Source organism: Spermophilus citellus, assembly GCF_964194105.1.
Source record: "Spermophilus citellus genome assembly, chromosome: 6".
In the NCBI taxonomy this organism is placed as follows: Eukaryota; Metazoa; Chordata; class Mammalia; order Rodentia; family Sciuridae; genus Spermophilus; species Spermophilus citellus.
The window spans coordinates 139,111,051-139,127,222 of NC_138187.1; the positions used below are offsets into that span (position 1 = coordinate 139,111,051).

At 32.8% G+C, this 16,172-nt stretch overlaps 1 protein-coding gene across 1 annotated transcript in view; it reads right to left on the minus strand.

The window, feature by feature from the left end:
* Positions 1-15,786, minus strand: part of LOC308651314 (abnormal spindle-like microcephaly-associated protein homolog) — a gene marked incomplete at both ends in the record, with an annotated part of 80,468 nt that extends 64,682 nt beyond the window's left edge. The window contains 1 exon segment of the mRNA XM_081298230.1: positions 15,720-15,786. Within this exon segment, the coding sequence (XP_081154356.1) occupies positions 15,720-15,786 (67 nt within the window).
* Between the last annotated feature and the right edge of the window lie 386 nt (positions 15,787-16,172).

The window sequence follows — 16,172 nt, forward strand, 5'->3', positions numbered from 1 at the left end:
ATTTGATCTCAAGATGTTTGGTGTTCAAAATAGAAAACATAGCACTTATTTCAGAAAATATAAACCTATGATCTTTTCTCTGGGAAACAAAATGAGATGTTAAAAAATCTGCAGCACTGATACAATGCCTACCAATATGTATGCCTTCCCATTCAGGAAAATATGCAGCATTCATACCTCAATTACACCAGCATGAGCCTTCTGCAATAAAAAAGTGCATACACACTAAATGTCACATCCCAGGAAGACACTACTATTTGACACATGCCCTATGAAATGGATGACACATTTACACAAATATTAAACACGCAGGAGTCTCTTTTAAAACATTTCAGGAATTGCAGAATATTCAAAGGAAAGGTATATATGTATGAATTCATAAAAATTCAGAAACATAAATAATGTACAAATGTGTTTTTGCCATCAAAAACAACATGTTGAAGAGATATTTGATATTTATAGGAAAACCATGGTACACAGACGTATATAAATATTTTTGAAGCCTTAATTGTTCAATAACAGAAAATCAATTAAATTTCTTTGGCTCATCCCAGTAGTACGGAATAGTACTGGAACATGGAAACCTATTTAAGATGTACTATTAAGTGGAAAACTAATATAGAAACAAAAATAGGTTACCAAATACTATTATGATTAGTTTGGTTAAATCACATATGCATAAATACAGGAGGATAACAGAATTGGGGAAATTTATGAGAGCTTGTTATGGTTTGGATATGAGGTGTCCCCCTAAAACTCATGTGTGAGACAATCAGAATGATCAGAAGGAGATTATTAGATTATGAGAAGTATAACCTAAATCAGTGGATTTACCCACTTGATGGATTAATAATTTGAAAGGACTACTGAAATAAATACTAACTGTAGGCAGGTAGGGTGTTGCTGGAGGAAGAAGGTCACTTGAGTCATGACTCTGAAATTTATATTTTGTGCCTAGTGCCACAATTACTTTCTCTGCTTCCCAGTTGCCATGAACTTACCAACTTCTTTGCACTGGGCCCTTCTACCATAATGTTCTGCATTATCTCAGGCCCACAGCCACAGAGTCACCAACCATAGAATAAACCTCTGAAACCAGGAACACAAATCAACTTTGGCTCCTCTAAGTTGTTCTTGTAAAAGAGATGAGAAACTGAGTAACACAGAGAAATTTTTAAGTTTCTGATAATTGTTTTAATTAGTATTTTCTATCTTTACTCTAGTAACCACTGAGACATAAATAATAAATATAAAACACAAAATAAGGTACATCATTTGTACCTATTGACCTCAGGATCACAAGGTCAAACCATGATTTTATTTCCGAAAATCTTCATCCTTTCAAAAATCACCTTTTGAGTATTTAAATATATGAAAATCAAATAGATACTTTCTAGTGATATTGGGTCACTTAAAAATAGGAATATTAGAAATCACATCACACCCTTTCTCTAACTACTATTTACTAGATATTTCAGCCAATCAGACTTCAATTGCTCCCAATTTCCAGAATTATCTCTTGTTTCTGATAAGAACTCTAAAAAAAAAGAATCAAAGTCCAAATATTGACTATAAATATTAATTTTTCAATGGACCTTTATTTTATTTGTTTATGTATATGTGGTGCTGAGAATCGAACCCAGTGCTTCACACATGCCAGGCAAATGCTCTACACCTGAGCCACAACCCAGCTCAAACATACATTCCTGACCTAATCACTACCCCAAGACTGAACACTGTCATATAGTATTCTTATTATTTTGTTCTGCTGAAAAGAGAGTGAGGAGTTTCCTCATTTTTTTTTCAAATACATTGTACAGCTTTGTCACCTACAGCTTTGGAGTCGTTTTCTTCAATTCAGATAAGATGGACCCATACTTTTCTCCCAGGCCCATTAGTGAAAAAAAAAAAAAATATTCTTGCAGTTCCCAAAGCAAAATCTTTCACAGATTTCTGAAATGACAAGTTCACCTGAGGACGGTAATGTTGAGAGAAGTCACACAGAGTGAAAGAGGACAAGCTCTGTAGCTACACTGATTTGTTTTAAAATCCAGCCAAGGAACTGGAAAACTGCAGGATTCCAATGTACAAAAAGCATTTGGAGTTACTTGTTCTTTGACACAGTTTCCTCTGCATACAATGGAAGTAGTGATTCCTACTTTTAAATGTTAACAAGAAAAAAAATAAGAATGTACATGGAATAAGTATTATAAGAGGTATATAATAGAAACTGACAAGGAAAAGCTTTTCAACTATCTTATATCTTTACTAACTTGATATACTTATAACCAATATTATCAGAGAAGGTTGATAAAGCTTCACTTAAAACCTAATAAGACTTTCAGTAAGGCCGCAGGATATTATCAGAGAAAAAAATGGCAAGGTTCTTGAATTAATAGAAATGACTTTAGAGCCCAGGGATTATTTCAACAGTCTCCAGTCAGTTGACATTAGAGTCTTTCTCCATGAAGTAATGAAAGACGTCTTTATTTCAGTAATTTTTGTAATTACTAAAGTGCCTGCTGTAGAAGTTAAGCAGTAACTACTAAAGGGGTACTTCCTAGAATTCAGAAATCACATGAAGTGGCAATCAGTGGGTAGTTGTAATAGACTTATCTGTAAGTCAACTTTCTTGTTCTGGTTATAGCCACCAAGACAGTCAAATTTGTAGTTTAGCTTATTTTGCTCAACACTGCAACAAAATGTTTGTTTTAGTAAATAAAGCCTCCATATCATTAGTGTTTTCCCTCTTAGAAATGGGATGCCTTATCACATATTCATATTTACTTACTTCATGGTGATTGCAAAAGAAGGATTAACAGAAATAATATTCTGATTTAAAATTTCAGTCCATGAGTCCTTTTTTCAAAGCATCAGAGTATAGACTAACTGCAACCAGGAACAACTCAGTTTCTGACTCTGAATAGCTCATAAACACTTGCAGTGGCCAAGCAAGAAACAGAAAAATGTGGTATTTACATTTTCCACGTAATTTACTTGGACATGATTTTAGTTTCCAAAACTAATAATAATAGAACCATTCAAGCGTCAACTTCATTTTTGACTTAAATATTCTAGAACTCTTTAACATTTCCAAGTTCCAACTTGTAATGAGTCTTATTAACAAGAAGAAAAATGTTGAGATAAATAAAAGAGAACATACACATGATCCTTGAGAATATGTTTCTTATTTCATTCTTGAATTTTCATCATAACTAGCTGAATTCAATGTGCATGATATTGATAAATGACATAAAAAGAAAAAAGGAGGAAATTGTGAATATATGCCAAGAATTTATGATCAGAACTGTAACACGTTTAAGGACTTTGTTGCTGAGTCAAATTCATTTATTGTCACTCTTTATATGACTTTTTCCACATGTAAAGGGATATTCAAATGACAATATTCTTCTCTATTAATATGCTTTGATCAATAACCAGATTAATGGGCTCTTAATATAAACTGAGGCATGAAACTATATGACACATTGCAGAAAACACAGCAATGAAACAAAAAAGATCAGATTGCTTTCTTCTCTATGTAATATTAGAAACATTGTTTCCTCCCATTAAAATGTTGGTCACTCAAAAACTGGCCCCTTCTAGAAGAAAGAAGTGGCAATGCAACAGCAAAGTGGTTCTCAAGATACCACACTACAGAGAACTTATCTGGTCACAATTGAATTCCCTTCTTTTCCTGAGCAAACCAAAGATAATATAAATGATGTTGGGATAATATTTATATTAGTTAGTGAGCAAGTTGATTATTAAGAATATGACAATTCAAATTAGTCATTGTTTCTATCAGTATCTTCTAGTGCACAAGACTTAATGATGCTGACAGAATAACTAAGAGAAACTCATTGAAGTATTAAAACTTACTTCCTCAATGTACAATTATAGATCTTTTTAGGACTCTAGTGTAACAAGAAAACTGCCCCTTGATTACAAAAAGGATCATGGTCTGTATCTCTAAGGAGATTATGTATGTCTCATAATGATAAGGATCATTTTAAAAGAGAAACATGATGATCCAGAAAGAAGCAAATGTAAATATAGACTAGTTGGACTAGCATTAACTGATATCACTCCTGTGAACCAAAATGCACTAGGAACATTTTCAAGTTCTTCAATTTTCTGGGTATTTCATCTTACATAAAGCCAGTGGACTAGCTTTCTCCCAGATCAGAAATCTAGCAATCCTTTCATTCAATCCATGAGCAAATAAAAGCCTTTACCTGGCTGCAGAGATACTTATTCCTTCAGCAATATTTTACTTCTTTCTATTGTGGTTAGCACTGTAATTAAAGCACTAAGCAAACTAGTTTTTGTTCTAACAGAGCCCAAATTAGAGACAGAAGAAGCAGAAAATAAATGGAAATAAATGTTTAATTACAAGTTGGAGCAAATAATATGAATGAAAAATCCATGAAATAGAAAGATTGTGTATATTGAGTGGGTGGTAGGCAGCAAACTTCTACCATAAAGCCTGGGCCAAGGAACTTCTCAGGAACTAAACAGTGATTTTGTTCACTGAAAACTGGCTTTTAGTCAAAAGTTTGAGATAATGCATGATATCTGCCATTAAGGCCCAATAGTCTTATCCTCTGCACAAAAGCGTGGAAGGTGATGGAAGAGGCTAGGGGTTGGGGGAAAGAAGGGAACATTTTTACTTAAGACATAGCAAGGTACTATCTCAGAAAACCATGTTTTGCAAAGACTGCTCCTGATTGTCCATATTTCAGCTTTGACAGATAACCATCTTTAATACAGTTAAACTCCAAGAGAAAATCGTATGGAGGTAAAGTTCCATGGAGTTTCCTACTAGACTATAAAGGCACTGTCTCTGCATGAGAAGCACCCAATTGGTGAGGTAAATTACTTTATTTTGTTCTTCAATACTACCCAAGGCAGTAAATATGCACAAGCCACAGTATAATTATTAATACAGTATTTCCTAGACTTGAGAGACTATTTGAGCCAGAACAGAACTGCCTATGTCCTCAGATTATCCTCAGATGAAGAATAAGAAGAAATGAGAAGACCAAGAAAGCTACTGTGAACTAAATTAACATTAAGTAGAACAAACATTAAAAGAAAGCTTTCATCTTAGCCTTTAAAATGGGGAGGGGGAAGATGGGTTCTTAGATATTTGATTTCAAAATACATAGGAATAAATTTTATGCAATTATGGGTATGATGTAGATCTTTAAAATTCTATTTATAGACTATGTATAGAACTGAGATGATTTCAGTGACTGCTTTGTGCTGAACCATCTCTAAAAAGGAAGAGAAAAACTGGAAAACAAGATAGCATACCCCATACTAGAGAAGTATTTCATAATTTTCCTAATGGAGAACAGTCACAAGAGAAACAACCTATTATATGCCACTCAAAATCATCCACCATCTATTTCTTTATTTATCTGATTCCATATTATCAAAGTATAGTTCTGATTACAATTTCCCTTTCCACACATATGATTTAATAAGCCACTTCCTCAGCATTACACTTTGTATCTTGGTCATACTTTAGTTTGCTAAACATAGACATAACTTCTAAAATTATGGAAGCCCTCATGAATTCATATGCCCAGCTTTCTAAAAGAAGTCTAAGACACTGCACCTCAGGCTGATCAAGGTAAGGCCTTTGATGTACTAAGTGGCTAATCCCCACCTCAATTTTTTCTTTGATTTGGCTTTGAAATATCAAAGGATGAGGTTTTGATTGTTACCTATGTGCAGTAATGTCTTTCCTAGGCACTCCTCATTTAAAGGTAGCCTCAGTGGCACATGGGATATTGGAAGGTGATGGAAGAGGCTGGGGTTGGGGGAAAGAAAAAGCTTGAATTAGTTAATGACAAGCCCATTCAAAAATGACAACTGGGAATCATTCGAACAAATATTTGAGAAAATGTAATGAAATTTAATCCAATTTAGCCTCTTTAAGAAGCTCCCCCAAAACTATTTTTGGAATCATCCTCATTTTTTTTGTTGTTGTTGTATTTGCCTTTACTACAGGTAATTACATTTATGCGGAAATGATCATTTAAAGTTGATGACTATGCATAATGTGAAGCCATATTACAATTCAATTTTACTAAATTATAAAAATTTTAATGGACCATTTGACTATATTTACTCTAATTATTCTTAAAATTTCCTAACTTCTGCTTATTATCCTAACATCACCCAATTAAAAAGTTAACTTTAAAATTACCAAGAAGGTTAATGTTTGAAAAATGAAATAAGGGTTTCCTTGAAATAAATCTCTATTTGAATATGAAGAAAAAAATGATGTTACCTTCTTTGTGTTTTATTACAGTACAGTTTTATATTTTGTCTAAGCAAGGTCTTCTCATGCATCACATAAAAACTGTTCTTAAATATTTCTCTGATGACAAAAAATTGAAATGAATACAGAAAAAGAAGTTATATAGTTTAGTAAAAATTATCAATGATAAATCAACTCAGTTTCTTTCGATATAAAAACAAATAGATATTAATTTATTGAGAAATTATATAAGAAAATAATAATTTTCATTGCAAAAAGCAAAGTATGTGGACAGATTCCATTCATTAATTCACCCAATAAATATCGAGTGCCACATATGTATTGGTATTATAGAGGCAGCTGGGCAGCATTGGAAGAGGAAATGTTCTTAAATCATTATTATGCAAATAAAAAGTATCATTAGTGACATTATTGAATGTTTCATTCATTTCAGGATGTATGAAACATTTATAAAAAAAATCTCACAATTATTAGTATTTTACACTGTGTTCACAATTACAAAAATCCAACTAATGTTTTAATGATATGATATCTCTAACTTAGAACAGCATTGTTACATTTTCTTGCTAGCTCTTCTCAATTTTATGGCACACAGTATTTAGTTTTTTTTTTTAAATTAAATTACTCTTCTCAAAAAAAAAGGAGGGGGATTTCTCTCATTCTCTCATTTATCTTTGTAGTTCTTAAGTAATGATTATAACTCATCAGTTTCATAAAATGCAATGGCATGATCTCAGTATTTGTTTGCTTTAACGTTTGAAAGTAGATATTAAATGAATACTTTTCTCTAATATCTAAAAGTAATTCCACAATTCTTCTAATTATTAAGCTCTAAAAAGAAACCACTAAATTGTCCGATTTATATAGCCCTATAATTTGGAACAAATAGTTTAAGTGATTATTAGTCTTCTCCCAGAATCCTTTCCATAGACTGGAAATCAACCCAGAATCCCTAAAAGGATTCTAAATGTATATTTCCAGATCTAAAGAGAGAATGTTTTGTGATATAGCCAACAACTGTGAAACGTCCTGACCATCCAACTTATTAACATATTTTAGGCTGTTCATGAATTTAGATACAAACTGAAAATTTAACCATTTATCAAAAATGAGTAATAATAGTAGTTACAGTGGCATGCTGTATTTTGTTCTTACTTAAAGAACTTTGTTCAAATAATTTAATAAATTACTTTATATAAGAACTATAAAATAAATCAATATTTATCAAAAAAAATTCAAATTTAAAGAATTATACAATGAATTCAAATGTGTTTGCTTTGTTGTACTGTATTATTAAAGCTAGCTAAATTATATAGACTATTAACATTGTGAACATAATATAATGTTGTTGAATAAGAGATTACTCTGAGCAGTTTTCAGTGTCAGAAAAAAAATGTACTTTTACATATATTATAATCCCCATAAAAGTACATTTCATTCTTCATCTAACTGCTGTCAAAAACAATGTTCTAATACTAGTACATCATCAATGTTGTTCTAAACATCAGAAGATTTCAGAGGAAACTGAATGAAATTTAAAATTCAAAATATAAATTATTTATATGACAGCAAGGCAGGGACAATATTGGGGGTGAGGGAGAATTTTTATTTCAAACTCTGTCAATTTTCCAATCCAATTCCCCTGAAAAGGAAACAAGATAGAGTAAAATCACTCAAAAGAAAATACTATACAGCAGCAAAAATATGGATTCAATTTCTCTGTTTTGTGTTTTAAGAAAATAGCATCAATGAGGACCTTCTCAACATGGCACATCAGAAGCACCTAGCACTCCCTGAAGCTCCACAAGGCAGAATTAGAATAACTGGAAGGTAGCTGTGTACTGAGATAGAGGACTGTGGAAGAACACTGGATTTCAAAGAGAACAGACAGATGCTTGGAATGGAAATTGAAACAGAAACCAGGTGTTGTGGTGGCATATGCCTGTAATCCCAGCAACTCATGAGGCCCAGAAGGAGGATTGCAGGTTCAGGACCAACCTGGGCAACTTAGTGAGACCCCACCTCAAAATTAAAGAATAAAAATAGCTCAGGATAGAATGCCCCTGGGTTGAATCGCCAATCACACACACTTTGAGGGGGTTTGCAGGGGGCAGGGGGGAGAAGGAGGTAGGGTAGGAGTGAAAGAAAGTGAGTGAGAGTAAAAGACAAGTCAAACAGGATGCCCCAGCCCAATTATATGAATGCAGCAGAGGGAGGGATAGAAGAGAAAGGAGAGTTCTGATGAACAGCACCAGCATGGAATTGAGCACCTTGTAGAAATACAAGCTAAACAGACAGTTATTCTAAGATTTGAATGGTGGAATGGCTTGGAATTCTCTGCATTTCCCAATGTAGTCTCACCAGGCTATTACTAAGAGCCATCTTGAGAAGGCTAAGTTTACTGCTTTGTGAATCAGTATACAGGGAAAAAGAAGATAGATATTTTAACCACATTAAAACATTACACAAGCATACCTGTATCAAAATATTACATTATTCCATTAACATGTACTATTTTATGTGTTGCTTACAAATAAATTTAATTTTACAAAGTATGAGCATATCAAACACTCTAAGCACAATCATTTTGTGTCAAATAAAATCCAGAAAATATCTAGCAGCTTAAAAACTATGTGTCACAATATGATTTATAATAAGAAATGTATGAACATATATAATTTTTTAAATCCTATTTAAAAGGTTTAGGTTAAAATTATATATAACATCATTTATAAGAGGAAAAAATACACAAGACATTTATAATTTTTTAAAACCATGATTTAAAAGGCTGAAATAACTGATTTACACAGTTAAAATCTATCTAATATATTAAATTAAAATAATATAGTTCCTAAAATGTGCTGCTAGTCTAATTACAATTTCTTAATTACATTCCTGAACTGACCCAAATATGCATTACCCTTCCAGTCATAAAAGTGTATCAAGTATTTTCAAAAGAACAAAACGGGACAGTCTGATAACAATTAATTTATGGATATAAAAATTTAGAGAACATTAATAAGTAAACAATTAAATATTTTTATATAACTCTCATTTTCCAAAAGAGAATACTAGATAAAGAGACAGAGCTAAAATACCAGTCCTGGAGGTCTGGAAGTGGCTGAAAAATAACTAACATTGAACAACTTTCTGCAGTATATGCCTCTTTATTTTTTTTCTAATTCCCCTATGAGTTCATTTACTTGTTTACCCTCAAAGAAATGGACTTATGAATAAATAACTTACTGGAGAAGGAGAATGAATGTTTGAATGGAACTTATAGACTGGGAGATATTTTTAAGTTCATTATTTCAGTTCTCAATGAAAACACAGATAGACAGATGATAGACTGAGTGACTACTGTGGGTATGGCACTAAGTGTAGTACTTGGTAACACAACAATGAGCAAAAGATGCCTGCTTCTCCTCATGAAGACGGAGAGTAGTTCTGAAAAAGAATGATCAGAGGAACTTGCTGGAAATGTTATGATGTGGGAGTTAGGGAATCACACAAAAGGCAGATGTAAACTACTCAAACCTCTTACTGGTAAAATGACCATAAAACAGAGATCCAAAGGGTAACTTAGGTTATCTAGCGAAAAAAAAAAAAAAAAACTAATATAATATCAAGTAATAGAAATTGTTCAAGGTGAAGTAACAAAAATAAACATGGTGAGATATTTTTTATAAAATCATAAATAACTACTTAGCAAATATGTAAGCAAAATATTAATGCAAAATATAATCGCGGTGGTCTTGAAAGCTATTGACTTAAAATGCATAAGGTGAATTTACTAGTTAAGCTTTTTTTGAGAATAATTTTGTTCAAAATTTAATTTGTCCCTTCCCAAGAATTACATTTGATATGTAGATAATTATCCCATCTGTCTCTCAGCAATATCTTAGAGAATTAACATTTTAACATATTGCAATTCTGAGGATTCTAAAATCAGAATACTAAAGATCAATCTCAGTAAAATGTATTGTGTATATCTAATGAGATATTATTAATCTTGATGTATCTTGCTGTATGACCAAAAAATTCATCAGTATTGTCAGATTTCATAGCAATAAATTACATTTATTTCTTTCTTCAGACTCTCAAATCTGTGAAGATAACAATGTGGTAGAAAAGAAAATACTTAAGATATAAAAAGGGTCTAGACATAAACCAAACAAACAATTCAAAAAGTTAAAAAATATAATCTTTATCTATTACTATCTTTGAAGAATTACCCCATGTTGGAAAAATAAGTGTCTGCTATGTTTTTTAATAATCTTATAGATGAATCAAATGAAGCATGTAATATTTCATATTTAAAAAGTAGATCATTTACATTAAATCCATTATGTATCAGAGTGACCATAATTAAAAATAATGACAACCCTAAATGCTGTGTGGAAAACTGGATCATATATACACCACTGATGGAAATTCAAATGATAGAGTTTGGCTGTTATTTAAAAACTAAGCATACAATTATCACAAGATACAATTGTTTCCACACATTTGTGCAATGGAAATAAAATTGTTTGTCTAATCAAAAACCTGCACAGAAATATTCATGGCAACTTTATGCAAAGCTCAAAGCTGGAAGCAGCCCAGTGGATGATCAAATTATAAAATATATCTGAACCATGGAATATCACTCAATAATAAAAAGGGAAAAAATTATTCATACACACAGCAACTTACACAATTCTCCCAGACAGTTTAAATATCCATGAAAGGTCACTGTATCAATAACTTATTCCATGCCCACACAAAAGATCATGTTGCAAATTTTAAAAACATAAGGAAACTCATTGTACTGTTCTGAACTGTTCTGGAAATGTCTCCAAGACTTCTCACAAAAGTTTTAAAAGAAAGGACGAAACAGACTATGTAGTCACTATAATTTGATTAAAGAAAGAAGATTATATGTATATATAATATATATATAATTCCAAATTTATGGAGTATCTTTAGAATCATATACTGGAAATAGAACACCCAGCTAAAAAGATTTTCTTTGCAAATGCAAACTGAATAGAGTCAGACATATAAACAAATTTATATACTATTCTTATTCCCTCCTTTTAAAATTTTAAACCATGTCAGTGTTAATACCAATTCAAAAATAAACATTTTTAATTGAAAAATTCAGCTTCTAATAATTATTTCTCAAAAGAGTGATTTACTTGTAAATGGAGCTGTGATTAGAAAGATGAAAAGGACAACTTAGAAAAATTTTAGATTTAAAACTTGGAAACAAATTTGCCTAATTTGTCATCAGTAGGAAAGTGAATTTCAGGATGTCAGAAAGACTCAGATGGTTTGGGTACTTTCTTTGATATGATTCCATCCTCTCATTGAGCAAGGTTTTCATTGTAATTTGTTTTCAGACACAGACTTCACTGGAAAAAAGAATGTCCTGAGCCCCATAAAAGCACATTGGCAGACTTGGCACTTCAATGTCTCATTATACATGATCACATTTGTTTTATAATACAAATAATGTCTCCTCTGAGACTAAGCAGTGTGATTTTTTTTCCCAGAATATGAGCAGTTGAGAAACAAACTTTAGAATAACAACTGACTTCATGAAAATAAAAAAGTTTGGAGTGAAACTAGTGTTATGAAATGTTTTTTTTTTTTTTCTGAAAAAGAGAGAAAGAGAATGTTGATTCTCATTCTTAGCAAAATATTTTTTTTTTTTTTTTGGTAAATCTAAGCCCAGTGGAATCCTCAAAAGTTTGGATACCATACAATTTGATGCAAATATATTTGTATTTTCTCCATGTATGCAAAATGCTACTAGCAGACTCTAAAATTGCTGTGAATTATGAAATGTTTCCCAGAGCTTTAATCCCAACAACCATGTAAAAACTGTCCAGGCTCGGATTTTTACATCCACAAGAGTCAAGGAGGATATAGCAAACAGGATACAGTTATGAGAAAGGGAGCAAGGGAAGAGTGTAATCCCTTCATCCACTTAGATCCTTCCTTCACCACCATCACAAAACAAGCCAACTGTGTGAATTGAAAAATTGAATGACCTGCACAGAAATATACAAGGAAAAAAGAGCAGAAGGCAAGACCACAGAGAAATAGGATCAGGCAGGAGAGGATGTTAAGCATAATAAGTGATCAAAGAGAAACCTGGGAGAAATGCTGAAAGCTGAGCTCCACATGGCTTTTTTTCTTTCAGTGGCTTTACAGCAATATAAATCATACAGCATGCAATTTACCTGTTTATAGTTCATTGGTCCTGCACATATTAATATAGCTGTGCAGTCATCACCACAGCTCAGTTTAGAACACTTTCAGCAACCCAGTGACCTTCATTCTTCTACCCTCCAAACCTAGGAACCATGCATCTACTTCGTGTTTTTATGTATTTACATTTTTAAATATTTCACATAATTGTAATTGTACAATGTTTCATCTTTTTGTGACTGGCTCCTAATGATTCAAGGTTCATCCAATAATAGCCCTTTATTAATACTTATCCAGATACACCACATTTCATTTATACATCCATCCATTTACAAGTATTTGGTTGGCTTCAGCTTTGGGGCTACAATGAATAATGTTGCTAAAAACATCCATGTACACAATTTACATGAACATGTGTTTCCATTTCCCATGAATATGTACCTTGGAGTACAATTGTGGTGCAATACGATAAATCTAAGTTAAATCTTCTGAGAATTGCAAACCAGTTTGTATTCCCAACAGCAATGTACGAGAATTCTAACTTCTTCACGTCCTCTCAAAACTACTTGTTCCACTCCATTCTGCACTCCAAAATTTTTGTCTTCCACATTGTGAATTACTTTTTCACTTTTGTGGATAAAAAGTTGTGGCTGCTGTCATCGTTTTTAATTTTAAATAATTCAAATTTACCCATTTTTCCTTTTCTCCCTCATATTTTAGTGTTATAACATTTGTATCTATCATAGAGAAAACTATATAACCCCCTAAGAAATGAAATACAATTAGTTACTTTTATCATCTTTGCAGCATATGGGCCTTCTAGTGATAGTGCTCAGCAATTTGATGTTTATATTATCAATGCATATATTTCCATAATTGTGAGTATAAGTCAGCTTTGATTATATCCTTTGGCCACCTGACATAATAACTCAGAACACTCATTAGGTTCAAAAGCAGAAGACCAATGGTAATTCCAGAAAGAACAGTGCAGTAAAGAAGGAAACCTAATTATTAGTGTCTTGAGTGATGAATTTTACCACTTATTACTTCTGTGATAAGAAGAAAACAAATCAGAACACACAGTTTCTTAGGAAGGAAGGAAGGAAGGAAGGGTGTAAAATAGGAAAGAAAAGAAAATCATTACAGGTATTATAAAAGAAAACTACTATTCTTACAATTTAGAAACTTCACCAACTTAAAGCGAGTTATACACAATGAAAAGCTGATAACGAAACTAAGACATCTAGAAAAGAAAGTCAACTTCTTAGAAAAAAGAACTTAATATACAGTCAGCAAAGAAAGGGTGGGAAAATTAGAGTGATCTGAGATTTCTCGAAGGAAATAATCAATTCTTAAAATGCAGCCTTATATATAACATTGTGCAACAAAGAACAACAAAAGAATTACATACCTATACCACTGGTCTTCCAGTATAAAGGCAGCCTACCTTCACTAGCATTCATGTTATAGAAAACAATACTCACTATACTATGCTTGGGAAGAGAATAGAAATATGTGGTGAAATATTGAATATTTAAAATATTAATAACTATAGTATTATATTAGATAGTAATATTAAATATTAATATTTGAAATATTAAGAAATGACTCCAAATTGAAACTCAGGATGGGACATACTATGGTTAAGTACAAGAAATGTGACAATCATAAATCTAGATATACAAATAAGCTTACACAATGATTGAAATTATGATCATATAATGGAATGTGAACATTAGAAAACTTGCACTATAAAAAAACTGTTTTGAAGAAACGAAACTGGGAGGTGGGAGTGTGAGGCAGTGTGGATATTTCCTCATCCTTCATTGGACAGGCAACAGATGTCTGAACTTGAAACACATCCATCTCAAAATGTTATTACATTTTAGAAGACTTGAAAAATCTAATAGCTCTTCTTGTAAAGAAACATTTACTTCAATTTCATCAATACCTTCAATTTAACCTAAGTTTCTCTGCTTTTATCAATTCTGAATTCAGAAGTTAGAAAAATTAATTTTATTTTAAAATATTATGTACAAACGTAATCCATTTCAGCAAAATCCTGTTTGACCCTTTCTTCAAACAAAAACAATACAACTAAACTCAAACCAAAATAACACAGCTATCTTTTCAAACTGTAAGAATTGGTTTTACCCTATTTCATAAGGGGAAAAAATAGAAATGAGATCCAGTGTGATAAAGTCCAAGGAACTTCTAAACCTTAAAACAGACAAATAAGTTAGGGATTGTCTAAATGCAAGATCCAATTCAGTAGGTCAGCAGTGGGCCAAGAAAGACGACATTCATAAGCACCTAGCACTATACACTTGAGTAACAGGTCAAAGGAATTTCACAACATTGCAAATTAAATAAGCAGAGCATTATAAGCCATGTAAATGAGGATATGAGGAGAATTAAAGAAATCAACAGTAACTAATAATTAAAAATAGTAAAATCCTTTTGTGTGTGGAATAACTAAGGAAAATTTGCTTTTATAATTCTTTAAAAACATTTCTTCAGATAAGATGTTATAATAAAGCAAAATGTCTGTTCTACCTAATGAACTTTATACTTTTAGAATTCATTTATTTTCCTTTTTCTCTATTATGATCCCCTCTTTTCTTTTTCAATTCATGAATTCTAAATATTCCAAAGTGAGTTGTCATCAGTGAAACTCCAGAAAAAAGGACCACTGAATTATCCTATAGGTAAATAGGTCCCTGTCCTAGTCTGTTCTGTATCACTACAGTAGATGATCATAGTCTGCGTCATTCATAAAGAAAAGGAATTTATTTCTGATGATATCAGAGCCTGGGAAGTCTAAGCTGGAGAGGCCCATGTGTGTGGCAAGAGCTATTGTGCTGTGTCATCCCTGGCAGAAGGCAAGGGGCAAGAGTATGAGAGCAAGAGACAGAGTATGTAGGCCCTTGCCAGGCCTTTTACAATCTGAATTGATCCATGCACAAGGGTGAAGTTAGCATAATCACTTCCCTTTCGGGTCCACCTGCCACAGTCTGGCTGGGCACAAATCATGAGCCACTCAAGCAGGAACAAACTTTATTTCTGAACTCCACCAGCACACTCCACACACACTCCCCAAGAACTCTCCCGAACAAGACCCACAGGGCTCCTCCAGGAACACCACACACCAACCTGAACTCCCTCCCCCGGGCTGCGCATGCACTCACGCACTCACTCGCACTCACTCTCACTCACTCTCACTCACTCTCGGAACCCCGCAAGAACTCAATGGGAACTCCAAAGTAGCGGGTGCCCATCACAGCAAGAGCCATCCTATTACCGGACAGTAAAGGTCTAATATACAATTGAATCAATCCAGTATCATCTTACTGGCTCGCCTCTCAACCATTACTTCTGGCAAAATGCCAGCGGCCATTCTGACTGGCTGTGGCTCTCAACACCCACCTTCCAATGCCACTGCCTTGGGGATGAAGCTTCCAACACATTGAAAGCACATTCAATCCATATTGCTCTCACTCTCCACAAGAGAGCAAAAACAGGTTACGGAGTAAAATCGCACAGAATTTTATTTGTATATTATTTTACTATCTATATAAAAATCACAACCAATTTCCTTATGTGATTTGATTAATATTACCACAAAAATCAAATAGTCCACCTCTGGACTACCTGTAACTTGACTTAAATTCTTCCTAAA